Consider the following 19,452-nt stretch of genomic DNA (forward strand, 5'->3'; position numbering starts at 1 on the left):
TTATAAATTAAGGGAAAAATTGTAAATTAATAATCTTTCACAAACATCGCTTGATCTATATGGGCCTTCAAGTTGGGACCCAAAGAAGATAAGGTCAAGAGCACCTTATAAAGAAAAGAAAGAAAAGTTAAAAGAATCGTGTGTAGTGTTATTTTTTTAGATGTACTTATAACGAAAGGTTAAACGTTTTAAAATACTAGGTTTTATTAGATATAAGTCCTATTTAGCACAAGAATAACTATGTTTATTGACATTATTCTTCATTAATTGTAGTCGATGAGTCTAGAGGGAATTTACTGATGCCCTGGTTTTAAATAGAGCTTTTAACCTATGTTAATGTAGGGGGAAAATTTCAAAGAAATAAACTTTTAATGTTTTCCATACACCTTTTATAAGAAAGAACCATCATGTTAGGTCCACTAGAATTTGTAAGGAATGTTAGGATGAGGTAAGTGACTAACCTATGAGCTAGATTATGGAAAAACGTTAAAAGAAAAATTTTCAAGCTCTTGACCTCTTTTTATTGTAGGGTAAATTCTAAATTATAAAAAGAAAAGTGGACATCTAGCCTTTTTATTACGATTTTACCAAAATAGAATCACGTAATTGGGTCCACTAGAGTTTATAAAGAAAGATAGATTAGAGCAAGAAAGTAAGATATGAACTATGACTTATGAATAAGGTTTTATTGTCTCTTACTATGGAAAAAAATAAATATCAGAAGGTACACTTTGTTTATTTATTTATTTTATCAGTGTTTTATTATTCCTTAAACATTAAAGAACCATCAATTAGTTTTCTTGTAAGCTTTAAGGAAAGCTAAGGTGGAGTGGGAGTCTAATCTATGACCTAGGTTTTAAAATAAAACTCAAGATTTGAAAGACAAAAATTTCTTCTATAACGTGAACAATTTATAGATTAAGTAAAGAATTGTAAATTAATACATTCACAAACAAGTCTTGCATATGTACAAGCTTTCGGGTTAGGACCCGTAGAACTTGGTCTAAAGAACCTTATAAGGAAAAGAAGGAAAGTTGAAAAAATAGTTTCTAGTGTTACTTGTTAGATGTACTTATACTAGAGGTTTAAACATTTACAGTACAGATGTAGTCCAATTTAACACAAGAATATTTTTAAGTATGCACATTATCCTTCATTAGTTGTAGTTGGCGAGTCTTGAAGGAATTTCCCGATGCCCTGGCTTTTAAATGGGTATTTTAACCTATATGTTTATGTAGGACGAAATTTTTTATAGAGAAATAGATCAACTTTCAATGTTTTCAGTACGCCATGTTTAGTCCACTAGAATTTATAAGGGATGTTAGGATGGGTAAGTGACTAATCTATGAGCTAGATTGTGGAAAAACGCTCAATTTTTTTTGAGAGCTTTTGATCTTTTTTTTATTGTAGCGTAAAACCTAAATTTTGAAAAGAAACAAACATTTTATTATGGTTTTACCAAAATAGAATTATGTAGTTCGGTCTATTAGAGTTTATAAGGAAAAACACATTGGAGTGAGAGAGTAACGTATGAACTATGATTTAGGTCCACTAGAATTTATTAGGAAAGTTAGGATGTGGTAAGTGATTAGCCTAAGAGCTAGATTGTAAAAACACTCAAATTTGTTTAGTGCTTATGAACGATCTTTATTGTTGGGTAAAACCAAACTTTTGAAAATAGACGAACATTTGGTATTTTTATCATAGTTTGTCTAAATAGAATCACGTAGTTGGGTCCATGAGAATTTTCTTATAAGAAAAGATAGAATGCAATAGACTAACCTATGAGCTTTTGGCCTCTCTCTATTTTATGGTTAAACAAAATTTTTGAAAAAAAAAAGAAAAAAAGAACCTCTAGTATTTTTATAATAGTTTTACCCTAATAAAATCATCTAACTGTGTCCATTAGAGTTTATAAGGAGAAATGGGATGTGGCAGACTAATCTATGAGCTAGATTGTGAAAATCTGTTTTTTTTTTATAAATATTTTTTGACATTACTTGTATTGTGGATTGGAACAAATTTTTTTGAAAAGTAACGGATATTTGACAATTTTATTATAGTTTTATCATAATAGAATCTTTAGGTAGGGTCTACAGTCTACTATAATTTATAAGGAAAGATAAACTAAAGCGAGAGAGTAACGTATGAACTATGACTTTTGATTCTAGCTGGCAACAATAAATTAGTTTCCAAAATTTTGCCTTTTGTTTGCCTTCTATGAAAATGAGTTTTTTTTTTTAAAAAAAAAAAAAAAAAAAACTAAGTTATGATTTTTTTTATTGTACCTTTAAGCAAATAAGTAATAATAAAAAAAAAAAAAAAAAAAAAACTAGGGATGTAAGTGTTTTATCACTCCTTAAACAACAATCAACCATAATTTAGCTTGATTATATAAGTTTTAAGGAAATGCAAGGTTGAATGAGAAACTAATTCTTTGGGCTATTGTTTTGAACAATAAAATAAAATAAGAAGTTTGAATAATATAAACACATTTATAAAATAGAAGGACAAAATGGTGAATTGACAAATTGTGACAAATAGCCAATAGGGCCTTATCTATATAAACGGGCCTTCGGGTCAAGTCCGAAAAGTAAAAGGACAAAAGTACCCCTATTCCCTATAAGACAACCCTATACATCCTCCTCGATTTTCTTCATTGACTCTTTTTTCCTGCCCGGTCTGCCCCAGTCCCACCAACTTTCCCAAAAGCAACCCATAAGGACTGACCCGTCATTTACACAAAACTCCACCCCCATATTTGTCAAACTAATCAAATTTCTCTCTCTCTCTCTCTGCTTACCACCCATCATGGACCCACATTTAACCAACCTGGCATCCAACGTGTCCCCCAGGTTTAACCGTCAACCCACAAAGCCAACCACTACAGTAAATAACAAAAGAAAAACACCCCAACCAAAATCAAAATCAAACTAAAAATTCTCTTTTTATTTTTTATTTTTTATATAAATAAGATAGAATTTCAACCGCGTCCGTTTAATCACACTACTCGATTATAGTTTTTGGTGATGGCGAATTTTGGATATTAAAATTTTTTTAACGAGAAGAATCATTTTTGATATATACAGGGTGTTTTAAATTCCAGATTTTCCAACAAAAATCTTTATCAACTAATTAAAATTATTTAAATTTTTTTTTGTTTTGTTAGAGAGAGAAAGTGTGTGAGTGTTTCTCTTTCTATAAAAACCAAAACCAGGTCAGTTAGTCAGTCTTCTCTCTTTCTAACAATAAAATAAACAAACACTCTCTCACTTTTTCTCTCTCTCTCTGTGTTTATTTTTTTACTACTAGTACTTGCACTAGTACTCATTTTTTAAAAAAATTTCTTGGTTGCTTTTACTTTGGACTTTGCCGGAGTAGGACATTTTCCATAATCAATTTTTTTTTTTTAATTTTCCATTTTCTCGGGAGCCAAACGGCGGAGATAGAGTTCGTCAAATGTGATGGGAAACGGAGTGTCGAGCCTGTTCTCCTGCTTCAAAGCAAGGAACCAGGCGGACCAAACCGATAACCCGAACCCGGAGGTGGTTTTCGCGGCTTCTGAGCCGTTGGATGAAACCCTAGGCCATTCTTTCTGCTACGTCCGATCTTCAGCTCGCTTTCTCTCTCCTACTCACTCCGATCGCTTTCTCTCTCCTTCCAGTTCTCTCCGCTTCTCTCCTTCTCACACAAACGACGCCGTTCCTGCTTCTTCCAAGACCCGACCCGGTTTACCCGAGCCTCCTGCTGCTGCTGCTGCTTCTACTGCTACTGCTACGACTACCTTTCGGGCCATTTCCGGAGCTTCGGTTAGTGCTAACAGCTCAACTCCCAGAACAGTCCTTCAGCTTGACAATATTTACGACGATGCCACTGACGCTGTTCTCACCACCGGCGTCACTTCCGGCGGCGGCGTCAGGGGTAGTATCGTCAACGGTTTCGAGAGCACCTCGTCGTTTTGCGCTCTCCCCCTCCAGCCCGTGCCACGTGGCGGCGGCATGGACCCGGTCATGGAGCGGGAGCGGGGCGGGTTCTTCCTCTCGGGTCCAATCGAGCGCGGCGCACTCTCCGGCCCACTCGACTCATCCTCCGCCGCCGCCGCCGATAGCGGAGGCGTTCCGTTCTCGGCTCCGCTCGGTGGCATGTACGTAAGAAGGAAGAAGAAGAAGGGCATTTCGGGGATTCGGAAGGCGTTGTCGTGGGAGAAGAAGCGGCCGTGGGTTGTGCCGGTGCTCAATTTCGTGGGCCGCAAGGAAGGCGGTTCAGGTAATGCGAATGCAGACGATTCGGAGGCCAGAAATGAGTCGGATAACGTTCAGTGGGCGCTCGGCAAAGCCGGCGAGGACCGGGTCCACGTCGTGGTCTCGGAGGAGCAAGGGTGGTTGTTCGTCGGAATATATGACGGCTTCAACGGCCCCGACGCCCCGGAATTCTTGATGGGTAATCTCTATCGTGCCGTATACAATCAACTCCAAGGCTTGTTTTGGGAAATTGACCAACAACAACAACAACAACAAGAGCCTGAGCTACCTAGTGATGACATTAATATTAGTGTAATTAATAATGATGATGATGCTTATAGTAACAACATTAATAACGAGAACAACAACCCAGTAAATGTAGCTTTAGAAAGTGAAGAGAACTCTGGAAATAGGAATGATTTCGTTTCGAATTTGGAATCAGACCCAATTTCTGGTGATAGAGGAATGGTGGCAGTGCCGAAGAAAGTGACGTTTCAATCGGAGGAGGGGATAGAGGTCAGGAGGAGGCGGCTTTGGGAATTTTTGGCTGAGGATGATGCAGAAGATGGCCTAGATCTTTCTGGGTCGGATAGGTTTGCGTTTTCGGTGGATGATGCGCTTAGAGTGAGCAATGCGGGTTCGGCTGTGAGTAGACGGTGGCTGCTGCTGTCGAAATTGAAGCAGGGGTTGTCGAAGCACAAGGAGGGTCATGGTGGGAGGTTGTTTCCGTGGAGTTTTCGATTGGAGGAGAAAGAGAAGGTTGAGGTTGAGAATAGAGTGGAGGAGAAGTCTTCTAGGAGTGGGAGGAAGCGGAAGGAGGGACCCGTGGATCACGAATTGGTTCTGAAGGCATTGTCTCAGGCTCTCGAACTGACAGAGCTTGCGTATTTGGATATGACGGATAAGGTAATTGATAGCAATCCAGAGCTTGCATTGATGGGTTCGTGTTTGTTGGTTGTGTTAATGAGGGATGAGGATGTGTATGTGATGAATGTGGGTGATAGTAGGGCTATTGTTGCGCAGTATGAGCCGCAAGAGGTTGGTTCAAGTATGATTGGGTCAAGCATTGAGGGTATTGCTGAGGAGTCCTCAGCTGTGGGTGAAAAGGCAATTAAGGCCCCAAATGAGGCTCTGGCTCAGGCTCAAGCAATGAGATTGGCGGCATTGCAGCTTTCTACTGATCACAGCACAAGCATTGAAGAGGTAAGTTTTGAATTTTGGAAAAATATTTAGTTTAGTAATTGTTCCTAATGACGTGTTCCTTGAAATTTTAGCTTCATTTTTTGCTGTTAATACTGAGATTTGATCAGTTGCTATTGAAATTCTCCATGAACATATTGTTTAATTTGCATGTATTGGAAGGAATCATGTGGCTTCATAACTTGCTCTGTTTCCAAATTGGCATACAAACTTAGTGCCCAGTGACCTTTAGAGACTAGTAATGTACTGACTCTTGTTTTGCCTTGAACAGAGGATTGTATTTGGAAGGGCACTTATAGCTTGGATGAGTTTTATGATAGAGCTATTGATGGAAATTTGGGATAAGAAAATTTCTAAGACCTTCCATCTAGGCAGAAGTCACATGCCTTTGTCCCATTAGTTTGTTCAGTCTGTGAATTATGGGTCCACTATCCATATCCCCATTAGTGATTTGTGAGTTTTTTGGGGTATGGTTTTCTGAATAGGAAATAGAGTATCTAAGAGTTCAGTCTCTTTTTAGTATTATTTTGAATTCAACTTATTGGCAAATATAGATTTAGATGCTTAAAAAGGAAATAAAATTTTGACCTGCATTTGTTGCCATTTCAGATCTTTGGCAATCATAACTGTGTGTTGCCAGTTTTATCATCTTTGATTAATATGGCCAAATAATTATTTTCTCACTTAATTGTGCATTCTACTGTCTTAGTAATATGCATATTAGGTATTCTAAGATTTTGTGCTGTATTTCCTCAATGCATAGACTCTGAGAGAAAAGAAATGTCAACCTGATAAGGTGCTTACTATGTTTAAGTTGTGCAAGAGACTGCCTGCAGTGCATATGGTTGAAATGGATTCACTGTGATTCCTCATCATATATAATTCTCTTATGACGGCCTTCAATCTGAACCTTAGAAATTGCCACCTAGAACCTTTCTTTTGGGTTTGTGCCATATAGAATTTCTATTGCCTTTAAAGCAAATATATGAAAGTGAAGAATAGTTCATGTCTGTAGTCCTAAAACTTCCAATGTCATCTTAAAGGGCAGTGAAATCCGTATCACTAATAATAATAAAAAGATATTGAACTTATAGATTAATGACTTGTATTTGGTGTTTTATTAGTTGTCTTTTAGTGGTGATATGAGGAAGCTTCCTTTTCCTTTGTTCCTTCTTTACTTCCCATTTTGTCATTTGTCTTGACACATGCTGTCACTAAACCCTTTATTTGCAAGTGAACAAGGAAGATGTGCAGAAGCTTCCTCATCAGTTTCTTTTTCATTTTTTTCATATCATATCATCTTGGATTCAGATGTTACCTTTCTTGATGTCTACTTGATGCATTTATGTGTGCAAATTATTCCCTGTCAAATTCTCTATGATGTACATATTTTGGTAGTTTCTTAAGATCTGCTGAACTTTTTGTACTCTCTTTAGATCTTTCTTTATGTGGTTTTGTATGGTTTTAGAACTTTTTGGTTGTAGCTATGTCTTTTGAGGAGGTGATCAAGCAGGATTGCATAGCTTAAAATTGATCATTTCCTGGAGACTCAGCCTTTTTCATGGAGAAGTTTCAATCTCATTGAGCTTTTCTTGTACCTTAGCTTAAGAGTTGAATCAGTTCTAGTTTGGCACAACTTTGTTTGCCTCTCTGTGCTTCAATCAGATCAAAATTGCTGAACTCAGAGAACTTGTCGCATTTTTAAGTTTATGCTATTCTGTGCTGAACCGCCTGAATCTTCTTTCAGTGCATTTGCCTTCTAGCTGATACATTTTTTCAGAAGAATGATACATATTTACGTGGGCAAATACAGCATCTTCTATCTTTTTCTCAATACTAATTCGTACAGACCTAATGCATGACTGTTTTAGTAATGGGAGTGTTTTCAATTATTGAGACGGCCCTGTGCTTTTTGCAGATTTCCATACTTTTGTACATTCATTTCATGCTGAAATGAAAGCCATTACTTTGGTTCCTTCATGAGCTTTGAGACACTTGATAATTGTGTCACACCCATGTGTGCACTTGCACGCTCATATTTTTCTCTTATTAATGATGACTGTTTAGTTGTTTTCCTTTTTGGTACTTATGGTTGGTATTAGTCTTCTTAAGCATCCTGGTCATGTGATTGATGTGTAGTTGCTCAGATTTGCTAAAAAGTACTGTCTTCAATGTGCAGGAAGTCATAAGAATCAAGAATGAGCACCCAGATGATAAACAGTGCATTGTCAATGATAGAGTAAAAGGTCGTCTCAAGGTCACCAGAGCGTTTGGGGCAGGATCTCTGAAACAGGTTCTCTTTATTGTTCTTCCTCATAATTTTTCTTGAGAATTTTTCCTTCTAAACTAATTCTATTGGACAAGAACTCATGACACTGTTGTCACAGAAACATCAAACAGTTAGTGATTAGTACTTCCTCAGATTTTTTTTTTTTAAAGATGACTGAATATTCATCATTTTAGAGGTCATCATGGCATCTAAATGAGACTTGGTTCTACAAAAGAGGGAAATGTAAGCAATTTATGGGCCATAAGTCTACTATTGGTATGAAATAAAATTAAAACAGATTCAGCTAATTGGCACACAGGCACGCCTTTTCTCTTGAGTAGGTTGAATAAAAGCCTTGAAGGGTAAACTCTTTCAATTGAGTACATGCAAACGGTTTACATCTTTTTAGTTGTAGTTTTTGTGTAATGATAATAATTTTTTTTATCTTTTAAAATATATATATATATTTTTTTTTTTAAGTAAGATGGACTTCATTTTGGACATTTTTTTGCATTTCTTAATAAGACAATGTGTTAAATATCTTTGAATGATGTGAATGAAGAACCTATTAATTTTTTCCTTGTCATGGAGGTGGGTTTGAGTGGGGGTTTGGGGAGATGGGTATGGAGCATGGAAGATAAAAAAATGTATGAATGCAAAAAAGTGCGTCAGAAATTATTCCTGAATATGTTCTGATATTCATGCATGATGTTTTCCACATCTTCTGATAGGTTGTGGTGTGAAACAAACTTGTTTTGTTTTTGGAGTGACCCATCTTTAGCAAAGCTTGTTCTCTAGTCTGTTTATTGATTAATGGGATTTAATTGCTTTAAGTTTTACGAGGTCAGGCTTACTTATGCATGTATCCATTGTGTGCATTCTACATGAAAAATTATGCATTTCATGATACAATTAAATTAAATTAGAAGTTATTTTTCTTGTGGTATAAGCGTACTAACTTACAAGTGCTGCCATCAGAATTATGTTTCTGTGCTTTGTCTACTGTATGAAGCTTTCCATGTATGGTGTTTTTTTTGGGATGCATCATATGTTATAGGAATATAGACTAACATAATAATGCAACAACCATGTTCGTGCAGCCCAGATGGAATGATGCACTGCTGGAAATGTTTAGGAACGAGTACATTGGCACTGCACCTTACATATCCTGCTTGCCTTCTCTTCGCCACCATAGACTGTGTCCTAGAGACCAGTTCTTAGTTCTCTCATCTGATGGTCTGTATCAGTATCTGAGTAATCAGGAAGTGGTTTCACAAGTTGAGAGTTTCATGGAGAAGTTCCCTGATGGAGATCCTGCACAACATTTGATAGAGGAGCTTCTTTTCCGCGCTGCCAAGAAAGCTGGTAAATAGTCATTCTCCTACTGTTTGATATCATGTCATTTATTATGCAGACACTGTTCTCCATATATGATTTGTAGATGTTTCTGAATTGATGGAAGAATTAGTTCAAAAATTACGTGATGCCAGCATAAGACTACAACTCACCTCAACTCAATTACTCCTTAATCCCAACTTAAGTTTCTAGTCTAGGAAGACACTGATCAGGTCATGTACTTCTCCATGGGAAGTAACTAAACTGATCTTGATATTATCATTTTGCCTTTGTAAACTGTATTTCTCTGTGTGGATACATAATGTGTATAAATACACTCATACACACACACACACACACACAAATATATATACATATATATATATATATTATGTATTATGTATTATGTAGAACTGGTTTCTCAAATGATGCAAGCATAATTAGAAAAATTGTGGTATATCAAAATTAAGATTTTTTACAACTCTACTAAGCCTTAACCCTAACTTGCGATTCTCTTATTGGAAATACTTGCAAATTAAGTGGATACTTTTATGTGTAGTTGCATGTTTGCATAAAGTTTTCAAGCTGTGGCAGTCTTTGTTTTTATTTTTTTGGAATGGAAACCTTGTCAGTCTCAGTTCTTACCACTTTGGATATCAGAGTGGGCATCAGGGCTAATTGGCTATGGCCTACCATCATAAATTGTGCTTGACATCCTAGGATCAAATTTGATGAACAAATATTTATGCTGCAAGGGATTTTATTTTATCAGGGTCAAAATCATCATTCTGATCTGTTAATTTGAGGATCTGTATTTTTAATCATACCATAAAAAAGTAAAAGTACTTTTATGTTGTTATTATTATTATTATTTTATTTTTCACTAGAACGGAGAAAGAGAGTTTTTGACTTGTCAAGTTTGTTAAAAAAATTTCTCTACAAAATTAAAAGTTTGGTAAAAACATTGTTAAAAAGATTGAAGGAAGGTTGAAATCTCTGAAGATAGAATCTTTAGTAAACAGCCTGTACCTAAGTTGCTCCCTCTTATTTTTATTTATAAAATTTTCTTTATTTACTGAAAAGATTAAGTGAAATTATAACTCATTTAACCCTTTTGAGCAATACATGTGCGTGGAGTTCATCCCCCTTCCCTTTTTTTGCAAAAGAAAAAGAAACTCATTTGAAGGAAACATACACATTTTTTTTGGTAAGGTAGGAAACATGCTTTTAGTGGTTACTGGTCTCTCTTGTGCTGTTTTATGTTAGAGGTTCTTTAAGACAAATGGGTTAGGAAATGTACCCATATCAGGGCCCAGTTATTTTTTCCCCACATAAATAGTAGCTACCAAAATAAGATAAGAGCTAAACATCTTTATCTGTCTCATTTTTCTTCTCCTACCAGCTTGGTGCTTGACTTCACTTACTTTATTCTTGAATGGAGGGGAAACAGTAGCATTTGCAGCTATCTTGGTAGTCTGTTGGATTCTTTAAATGGAGAGAGAAATATCTCTTATGAAATAAATTGTCAGCTCAAACTAGGATAGTTACTTCATTCAGTTTGTGTTCATTTGGCCCCATCATTTCAACTTAATCCATTGCTATTCTACTTCTATTTTGTGGGCTTGCAAATGTTAAATTTGAAGTGGTATTGTTTGCAGGAATGGACTTCCATGAATTATTGGACATCCCGCAAGGAGATCGCAGAAAGTATCATGATGATGTTACTGTTATGGTTGTATCACTTGAAGGAAGAATTTGGAAGTCATCAGGAAAGTACCTCTGAAACCTTCATAAACAAGCGATCTTTATACAAGTGAAGTAGCGGTTTCAATTTTCAACTCGAGCTACTCGCAAGCAGTATCAGAAGTAAATGACCCATTTTTCTTGGGTCTCATTAGTATTTTTTGTTGCACAGCATAAGAATACAGCTTATAGAGGAACCCTGGCAGATAATGGCAAAAAGGCTAATCTTAGATAATCAAGGTTTCGACTAGATGCCAAAAAAAATTGGTTTGAGGATGAAAATGGGAATTTGTAGATGGGGGGTTGTAGGGAAATGCTCTTGTAGGGAAAAAGAAAAGAAATCTTCTTGTTTTTAAGATTTTAGACTTTTTTTTTTTTGGTTAAAAAGAAAAAAATAGAAATTTTGCATAGGTGGAGGCTCTTTCCATTCATTTGTGCTTCTCATCCCTTTTTTGTTCAGAGCTAAGAAAATGGGGTTGTAAATTGGTGGGGTTACAAATTTACTTACTGTACTTGAGCATGCCCTTGTCCAAAATGAGCATCTGTAATTTTGAAGTGGTATTTTCACCACTGCAGGTAAAAGAGTTGGAAATTTATTTCAAATCCTTGCGTAGCTTAGCCGTAGAAATAGAATGCAAAATCACTTTTGAGCACAATTTTTCCAAAAGAAAGCATGCTCATAAATCAGCTGTGAAAGAGCAATGGGGAAAGGAAGAATAATCCCAAGCCTACCAACAAGGGAAACAAGTTGTTGTATAGGTAACTTTGTTCATGAGTGCAATTAACCCCAAGAAAACTAAATAGCTACGTACTCTGCGATAGGAAGTAGTTTCATATCTTGGTCCATTTGCTTGGATGGCAACATAAATCTAGAAAAAGAAAATGTGTTATCCTTACAAATAAAGCTGGATTGACCCTGTACAGAAACTATCATCCAAAGGAGTAGAAAAATACATTTTTCATAATCTTCAGTGCCAGAGCAAAGCTACTTTGCACTGCAGCTTGAAGAACAATAATTATTGAGGGTATTCTCACTGCAACCAAAGCCAATTAAAGAGTCCTCTCTGTTTTGATATCAAGATCAATGTTACATTTCAAAAATCTAAAGCAGAATAAAGTGTGCAATTTAATGTAACAAATACAAATGACATCTATCAACATATTTATGCCATGATATTTAAAAGACCAAAAAAGAAAAAAGCAATGATGAAAAGTGAAAACTATTGCCTTTGTAATTACACCTGGTTCATCAATTATGCTGTAGCAGCAGAGGATGCAAGCCTTGACTGCACCCAAGATACTACATCTTCTCGAGTTGCAACAAAGCAACCAACTTTCTGTTCACTCTGTCTAAACGGTGCTGCAAGTTTCTTCACATGAGAAGCAAAGGAATTGGCTAGTCCTTGAGAGAATTTGTGGGTTCCTGAACCTGTTTGAGCCGAAAATATCTCTGGCAATTCCTCTTTGTGCTGGACAATTTTGGAAAGAGTCCCCATCCACTCTTCCAGTGCAGTATGAGCTGCACCAACAGACAATGACCGAACATCCAGGCACCACTCATGTACAGTCTTGTTGTGTAAACCTGGGTATAACCCATATAGGGTTCCTAAGTAAAGCAATTCATGAGCTCTCTCATGAAGCTTTCTGTTTCGACAAATATCAATCAAGCAATTACAGAAGGGTCTCCGTGCTTCGACTGCAGTTTCACTGAGAATACCCCTAAACTCTTCCTTGACAGTTTCAAAACTAGTTTTTTCCTCTGTTGCCAATTTCACAAAGGCAAACAACTTTGGGTTAGCTTGCTGCAAACAAGCAAGGACCTTATCAACATCTTCACTTTCCTCACACAAGGACACAACAGATAGCAAGCATCCACAAAGCCTGTCATCTGGCTTAACCCCCCTTTTAATCGAAACACCAAAAACTCTAACCAAGTCTTCAATTCTCTTAGCCTTTCCCAAGCACTGAATCAAACAAGTGCACCCCATCACATTGAGCTTAACACCTGACTCAGACATTTCTTCAAACAACTCCACTGCTTTGTCAACATTCCCTCCACTCCCATATATATTAAGCATTGCCGTATAGCTCCAACTATCTGGCCTACACCGCTCTGACCCCTTCATGTCCTCAAACAGCCTCTCAGCCTCTTCCTCCAATGCAAGGTCTGCACACATATTCAACAACGTATTATACAATATCAAATCCATCGGCCAACCTTTCGAACTCATTTGTTTCCACAATTCCAAAGCATCTCGAGACCACCTAGCCTTGCCATAAATCTTAACAAGTACAGTTAACGTTTTCTCATTCGGGGTTAACCCTGATTCCACCATTTCCTGGAATAAACTCCTAGCTAAACCAGGCTTTCCAGCCTTACCCATTGCCTCTAACAATGTATTGTACACAACCAAATTAGGCTGCACATCAAGAGACTTCATCTCTTGCAAGACATACCTAATACCATCATAGTCCCCTGCTTCACCAAACATCCTCCCCAACACAGAGAATGCAATGGGGTCAGGTTTCCACCCACTACCCCTTGCTCTCTCATACAGATTCAACACTTCCTCAACCTTGCCCAATCTGGCATACACATCTAGAATAGCAGAGTACGTCACCTCATCAGGCATCAAACTTGTTTTATACATCCTCTCAAACCACTCCACAGCTTTATCAAAATGGTTACACTTTTTGGCACAAGTAATAAGGGTGCAGTATGTGATATTATCAAGCTCAATCTGATTGTTTATCATCTCACGTGCAAGCTCCTCTATGAGCTCAAACTGCCTCCCATACTTCAAAGACTTCATTGTGACATTGTAGAATATAGTTTCCAAGGGAAACAAATTCTGGGTCTTGATCCATTTCAAGAACAGGCGAGCTTTCTGCCATGGCCTCAAGCTGTTGAGTATCAAAAGTGCATTTTCTCTAGTGGGTGGATGTGGAATTTCTTGAAGAACAGACAAGAAAGCAGCTTCAGAGTTGTCACAGTCATTGAGCCTGTGGGCAAAGAGCTTGAGCTCTCTGACCTGAGGGTTGTATGAGTAAGAAGAGCGTTTGTGCCTCTGAAGGGAGAGCACAGAGCGTTTGGGCTTGGTGGGGTTGACCCAAGTGGACTTAGGCTTGGACAAAAGCTGGTTTTGGTGAGTGGTGGGTTTAGGGAGAGTGGTTGTTGATAGAGGCCTGAGTTGGTCAGATAAATTTGGGTTTTTCTGGGTTGGTTCTGGAGAGGGTTTTGGGGAAGACTTGGAAGAGTTACACAAAATGGTAAATCCTCTTTTGCTTGTTGTGTATTGTCTGAATGGAGAGTTGAAGATAATATTGGGTTTGTTTGTGTCTGAGACTGAGAGATGGACTGTAAAATGGACATCCAGAACTGAAGACAGAGAAGTAGCCATGTGAGAGAGAGAGAGAGAGAGAGAGAGGGTTTAAGAAAAAAAATCTCTCTTTTAGTTTAACATAGATTTGAGGATATTTTTCACCTTATCCGAATTGAAGGCACCCTAAAATTATGACCCAAAAAAGATAAAAAAAATTATGACCCAAAAGAAAAGAAAAAAAAAAGAGAAACATAAAAAAAATTGGGTTATAGATCCACCCCGAAGGATGGAAAGCCTTAACCGGATGTGTAGGTAACAAGAAAGCTCGAAAGCTGTTCCCGTCCCTGTCAGGGGAGATGCCAACCATCTCTCCTTTCTACGAACTCATTCTTTCTAATGCAATAGGATTATTATAAAGAAGCAAACTTTCTTAGATGTTCGCGATGTGGGATTAGAATTGTAGTTGAGTATAGCGGGTACCATCTTTATGGATAAAATTACTACAAGAATTATAAATAAATAAAAAAGAATAACACATTCATAAAATTATTATTCCAACATAGGGAGAATAATTCGTAACAAAAACGGATTTACCTTTTATAGTTTTATATTACAAATCGCCTAGTCAAACTCATGTGCCTAAAGTGAACCCCCAACCAAAACTACACCCCAAAACCAAATCGAGGCTCATTGCCCAAATCGAACTCATGAACCCCTATATGAGATCGAACTCATACCTAGTCAAGAATGACCCAAACTCCTAAATCATATACATTAACCAAAACCAACCCAAACCCTTAAATCATATACAATGACCAAAACCAACTAATTCTATTTACTTTTGTTGAGTGCTCTAAAGCATTGAATAAAATAAGTGTTCAAAATTGATCATTTGTTCCTATTGTATTGGATTCAATGCGTTGAAATACTAGACTCAGCCTAAATTATAGCACCTTTACTCACTTAACTTTTGCCAATCACATTGAAACCCCCAACCATCAATTAAGAACATGTTTTAAAAAATAAAATAAAAATCAATTAAGAAATCACACACAATCAACTCTAAAGTTGTCAACCAAGAAACCCAACGTCCACGTCACCTTTACGATGCTGCCACATCACTAAATCAAGATCACATTCAAGTTGATCTTGCTACTATCTTTCAAATCTCAAGTTGCCACCATTGGCCACGCATCATGCCATTAACGCACCCGGTCCGACCTGAAGGCCAATGGGCAGATCCGATTGTCTATACGGGTCAGATGCGTGTGAATTAAGTTTAAAATTCGGTTTTACGGGTCGGTTTCGGGTCCCTTGACTTCTAAACCGACCCGTCCGAACCAAAATTTTTAAAAGGAAAAAAACGTAGGTTACACGTGGCTTTGGTTTGAGAAAATTCTGACGAGTATTGTATCTCTTTTCTGAAATCTCTCACTCTCCCGTTTCTCTGATATGATATCTCTCTCAAATCCCTAACCTTAGCATCCTTGCTACCGGCGTCGCCAAGGTGAGCCTGATCGCCGCCCCAAATCCTAGCCTCCTTTCCGACGTCGTCCAGTTGGCCCTACTGCGCCTCGCTGATTCAAAGTTTTCGTTGCACTCACCGTGTCTCAAACTCCACAACCCTCCTCTTCAGACTCTGATCTGTGCAATTTTGATGGTGGGTTAGTTGAAAAAAATTTTATTTAGTTTTAGGTGTTTCATCGATTGGATTGATGATCTAGGGTTAAGTTTCCATAAATTTGATAAATTCTGATTGAAAAATCGAACTTGTTTGTGGATTGTGTTCTAGATGGATTGGCAAGGGCAAAAGCTAGCGGAGCAGCTGATGCAGATTTTGCTATTGGCATTCGCTGCTGTTTCTTTCGCGACTGGCTATGTATTGGGATCTTTCCAGATGATGATGCTAATATACGCTGGCGGTGTGGTTCTCACCACATTGGTGACAGTCCCCAATTGGCCTTTCTTCAATCGCCACCCGCTCAAGTGGTTGGACCCCAGTGTGGCCGAGAAGCATCCCAAGCCGCAACAGCAGCAGGCTGTGAGTTTGAAGAAGAAACCTGCTAAGAAGTAGGTCAGTTCGACTGATCTATCTTAGTATAAGCAAATTTGCTAGGGGTTGAAAATCGATGTTTTTGTGCGTTTGTTTTTCCTTCCTGATATGGATAATACAGTGTACTTGATTGCCCTGAATTTTGGACCTTGAGACAATGGGTAGAAAGAATTTTCTTTTCTTGGTTTTGATCAGCTTTGCTAGTCTTTTATGTTTACTGATTTACTACTATTTCTCTTTTTATTTTGCCTTCCTCTCAGTCAAATTTCTGAGAAAAATTTAAATTTGCTCAAGTGATGATATATCTATGCGAATGGTGATGCGTATGATCGTGCTGGCATTGAAGATTTGATCACCATTGTAGTTGAAATATGATGACGGGGTGTTATTGAATTAATTTGTGTTGGTTTCATGTTATAACATTTTATATGGCTCTACCCATTTTTCAATTTGGACGTTGGATGTTGGGGTTTGTTATCAATAATACATGTGACCGACTCTAACTAATCTATTGAAGATGCATAGCCGACTCCACAAAATTGGGCTCAGTAAATTATTGATAGGGAGTTTTAACTTGCCAGTGAGCTTTGATGCAAATGGCCAAATATAGTGAAGGGTTAGGTTATGGGTTTAGGAGCCACTAAATGCATGTGTAATATAGGGCGTCTAACTCTCCAAAAGGAAATGCCCCCCTTCGAGCTTTTCTTTCAATGATATCGAGTCATTTAGTAAGAAGATGGTATCATGAAGCATCAAATAGGAGGATGTGGAAGGTCCGTATGTGCCTTTTGGTACTTAGAAAAGCAGTGAAGCCTTAAGTAAACAATGATGACCCAAAGATGCTTGGTGGCTATGTTTACTCATTCCTCATTGCCTTATATACTTGGCCAAGATTGGATGATTTGAACATATCAAATTAACAAGTATGGTAAATGATGGATTCTTGCTTCTCAAAGGTGCAATATTTTCTTAAAATGTTTTGTGCTAGGTATGCCCCCCATAATGTGTATAAACACACTCACACACACACACACACACACACACAGAGATATATATATATATATATATATATATATATATATTATGTATTATGTAGAACTGGTTTCTCAAATGATGCAAGCATGATTAGAAAAATTGTGGGATATCAAAATTAAGACATTTTACAACTTTACTAAGCCTTAACCCTAACTTGCGATTCTCTTATTGGAAATACTTGCAAATTAAGTGGATACTTTTATGTGTAGTTGCATGTTTGCATAAAGTTTTCAAGCTGTGGCAGTCTTTGTTTTTATTTTTTTGGAATGGAAACCTTGTCAGTCTCAGTTCTTACCACTTTGGATATCAGAGTGGGCATCAGGGCTAATTGGCTATGGCCTACCATCATAAATTGTGCCTGACATCCTAGGATCAAATTTGATGAACAAATATTTATGCTGCAAGGGTTTTTATTTTATCAGGGTCAAAATCATCATTCTGATCTGTTAATTTGAGGATCTGTATTTTTAATCGTACCATAAAAAAGTAGGAAGTACTTTTATGTTGTTATTATTATTATTATTTTATTTTATTTTTCACTAGAACGGAGAAAGAGAGTTTTTGACTTGTCAAGTTTGGTAAAAACATTTCTCTACAAAATTAAAAGTTTGGTAAAAACATTGTTAAAAAGATTGAAGGAAGGTTGAAATCTCTGAAGATAGAATCTTTAGTATACAGCCTCTATGAGCTCAAACTGTCTCCCATACTTCAAAGACTTCATTGTGGCATTGTAGAATATAGTTTCCAAGGGAAACAAATTCTGGGTCTTGAACCATTTCAAGAACAGGCGAGCTTTCTGCCATGGCCTCAAGCTGTCGAGTATCAAAAGTGCATTTTCTCTAGTGGGTGAATGTGGGATTTCTTGAAGAACAGACAAGAAAGCAGCTTCAGAGTTGTCACAGTCATTGGGCCTGTGGGCAAAGAGCGTTTGTGCCTCTGAAGGGAGAGCACAGAGCGTTTGGGCTTGGTGGGGTTGACCCAAGTGGACTTAGGCTTGGACAAAAGCTGGTTTTGGTGAGTGGTGGGTTTAGGGAGAGTGGTTGTTGATAGAGGCCTGAGTTGGTCAGATAAATTTGGGTTTTTCTGGGTTGGTTCTGGAGAGGGTTTTGGGAGAGTCTTGGAAGAGTTACACAGAATGGTAAATCCTCTTTTGGTTATTATGTGTTGTCTGAAAGGAGAGTTGAAGATAATATTGGGTTTCTTTGTGTCTGAGACTGAGAGATGGACTGTAAAATGGACATCCAGAACTGAAGACAGAGAAGTAGCCATGAGAGAGAGAGAGAGAGAGAGAGGGTTTACGAAAAAAAACTCCCTTTTAGTTTAACTTAGAGATGTTTGAGGATACCATTGTTTTACTGTCAAAAAAGATGTTTGAAGATATTTTTCACCTTATCCGAATTGAAGGTACCCTAAAATTATGACCCAAAAATGAAAAAAAAAAAATTATGACCCGAAAAAGAAGAAAAAAAAAAAAAAAATTGGGTTATAGATCCACCCCGAAGGGTGGGAAGCCTTAACCGGATGTGTACCTTTAACAGGTAAGCTCGAAAGCTGTTCCCGTCCCTGTCAGGGGAGATGCCAACCATCTCTCCTTTTTACGAACACGTCTTCTTTGTCGCAATAGGATAATTATAAAGAAGCGAACTTTCTTAGATGTTTGCGATGTGGGATTAGAATTGCAGTTGAGTCTAGCATGTACCATCTTCATGGCTACAAATTCTAATATCACTACAAATTTTGAAAATTTAATTGTTGGGTTGCATGTTCTTAACATGTATGTCAAATTTCGTTTAACTTGTATATTATATAGTATTTAATCCATAAAGTAATTTTTTTATACATAATTTAATACCAAAAACTTGAAATTTAAATATTTGATTGATAACAAGTTTTTATTTTTTAATTTATATAAGATAGAAATTTTATTATAGCCTAATTTAAGTATTTGTGTGTGAAACTCCCTTCTAGATACTTAAACCCCGCCTCTTGCCCCCCGATATCTCACAAATATTCATACTAGTGGAGTGATCATCGCGCCAAGGGTATACGGGAGTATTAATGACAAGTTATTGATCTTTAATTTTCTTGAAATTTTGCAAGTATGGAGGATAAAATAAGAAAATGCAATCTAATACTGAATTTGTCAAAATTCACATATAATAAAGAAATATAAGGAGAGTCTATAGACATAAACTTTGTTAGTTCGTTTTATTGGGCTTAAAATTGCTACTAATGAATCAGTATTAGACTCAT

The 19,452-nt window shown here is 37.2% G+C and overlaps 3 protein-coding genes and 2 non-coding genes across 5 annotated transcripts; 2 read left to right on the forward strand and 3 right to left on the reverse strand.

Moving 5' to 3' along the window:
• Positions 1-3,256: 3,256 nt before the first annotated feature.
• LOC126710093 (protein phosphatase 2C 29) lies at positions 3,257-11,391 on the forward strand. Its single transcript, XM_050410472.1, has 4 exons — positions 3,257-5,444; positions 7,621-7,734; positions 8,811-9,075; positions 10,704-11,391. The coding sequence occupies exons 1-4, from the start codon at positions 3,465-3,467 to the stop codon at positions 10,826-10,828; spliced, it is 2,484 nt and encodes an 827-aa protein (XP_050266429.1). The 5' UTR covers positions 3,257-3,464; the 3' UTR covers positions 10,829-11,391.
• A 445-nt stretch (positions 11,392-11,836) lies between these two features.
• LOC126710094 (pentatricopeptide repeat-containing protein At5g46580, chloroplastic) lies at positions 11,837-14,286 on the reverse strand. Its single transcript, XM_050410473.1, has one exon. The coding sequence runs from the start codon at positions 14,187-14,189 to the stop codon at positions 12,042-12,044; it is 2,148 nt and encodes a 715-aa protein (XP_050266430.1). The 5' UTR covers positions 14,190-14,286; the 3' UTR covers positions 11,837-12,041.
• A 79-nt stretch (positions 14,287-14,365) lies between these two features.
• On the reverse strand, positions 14,366-14,497 carry LOC126710660 (U6atac minor spliceosomal RNA). The gene has a single exon (XR_007649717.1). It is a non-coding gene; the product is annotated as a U6atac minor spliceosomal RNA (small nuclear RNA).
• Positions 14,498-15,487: 990 nt separating this feature from the next.
• On the forward strand, positions 15,488-16,358 carry LOC126709695 (signal peptidase complex subunit 1-like). The gene is made up of 2 exons (XM_050410021.1): positions 15,488-15,771; positions 15,904-16,358. Exons 1-2 carry the CDS (start codon positions 15,769-15,771, stop codon positions 16,183-16,185), a joined length of 285 nt encoding a protein of 94 aa, XP_050265978.1. The 5' UTR covers positions 15,488-15,768; the 3' UTR covers positions 16,186-16,358.
• A 2,312-nt stretch (positions 16,359-18,670) lies between these two features.
• LOC126710661 (U6atac minor spliceosomal RNA) lies at positions 18,671-18,804 on the reverse strand. Its single transcript, XR_007649718.1, has one exon. It is a non-coding gene; the product is annotated as a U6atac minor spliceosomal RNA (small nuclear RNA).
• Between the last annotated feature and the right edge of the window lie 648 nt (positions 18,805-19,452).

The sequence above is a fragment of the Quercus robur genome, chromosome 12, assembly GCF_932294415.1.
Source record: "Quercus robur chromosome 12, dhQueRobu3.1, whole genome shotgun sequence".
Lineage (NCBI taxonomy): Eukaryota > Viridiplantae > Streptophyta > Magnoliopsida > Fagales > Fagaceae > Quercus > Quercus robur.